Below are 1,003 nucleotides of genomic sequence, written 5' to 3'. Positions count from 1 at the left end.
CGGCCTCACCAGGGCAGAGTAGAGGGGGAGGAGAACCTCTCTCGACCTACTAACCACCCCCCTTCTAATGCACCCCAGGATGCCGTTTGCCTTCCTGGCCACGAGGAACTCTTTGTATAATATTTTTCTTGGAGCAGAGATGGAGTGAAACGTGTATTTTTCTGGCTTTGGATGGTGTAAATATTGAGTCGATTTATTCGCATTTCGCGGCTCCCTGCAGTGAGATTTGCCGCCGCTGCTGCACCTTTTTTTTGGAAATAGGAAGAATCCAAACGGCCTGCGGCTATTGGCTGAGTGAATCACTTAACGGCCAATCAGCGCGCGGGTTTTGGAGCCGCTGTAGGTGGCATGGTCCGCGCCGCTCCCCCGGGATGTTTCAGCCAATGGGCGAGCGCGGATTGGAGCCTTCATTTGCATAAGGACAAGCGGCGCCGGTTCGCTCAAGGTGTTGAAATTGATGCTCTTCCTTTGGGTTTTATTTTTACTGGGTGCTGCTTTTGGGGCTATTTAATGAGTTTTAGGGTGACGATACTTTACCCCACGGTGGGAGTTGTTACCGTTTCTCTGAGCATATTCCTACTCCAGAAACACTTTAAATAATGATTTAAGTGATGATTTAATTCATTAACTCATTAGTGTTCACCCCGCTCCTCCAGCCCTTTTCCTGAAGCGGTGGGTGGCTCTGAAAAGAGCCTTTGGGTTTATTAAAACAAACTAAGAATTAACCTTAAAGTGCTAAAAAGCCTCAAGGCTCATCCCCCGCTGCTTCACTTGCCCTTGGCCTTGTGGCTCTCGCTCTTCTTGGGCAGCAGCACCGCCTGGATGTTGGGCAGGACCCCACCTTGGGCAATGGTAACACCACCCAGCAGTTTATTGAGCTCCTCATCGTTCCGAACGGCCAACTGGAGGTGACGGGGAATGATCCGTGTCTTCTTATTATCCCGAGCGGCGTTACCCGCCAGCTCCAGGATCTCCGCTGTCAAATATTCCATGACAGCGGCTA

The 1,003-nt window shown here is 50.7% G+C and overlaps 1 protein-coding gene across 1 annotated transcript in view; it reads right to left on the bottom strand.

The window, feature by feature from the left end:
- Positions 1–767: 767 nt before the first annotated feature.
- Positions 768–1,003, bottom strand: part of LOC104527309 (histone H2A.J) — a 391-nt gene continuing 155 nt past the window's right edge. The window contains 1 exon segment of the mRNA XM_029085702.1: positions 768–1,003. This exon segment is cut by the window's right edge and continues 61 nt beyond it. Within this exon segment, the coding sequence (XP_028941535.1) occupies positions 768–1,003 (236 nt within the window).

This window comes from Antrostomus carolinensis, unplaced genomic scaffold (genome assembly GCF_000700745.2).
Source record: "Antrostomus carolinensis isolate BGI_N321 unplaced genomic scaffold, ASM70074v2 scaffold36036, whole genome shotgun sequence".
NCBI classification, from domain to species: domain Eukaryota; kingdom Metazoa; phylum Chordata; class Aves; order Caprimulgiformes; family Caprimulgidae; genus Antrostomus; species Antrostomus carolinensis.
Note: the sequence above shows the minus strand (reverse complement) of the source record. Positions and strands in the feature narration are given on the sequence as shown.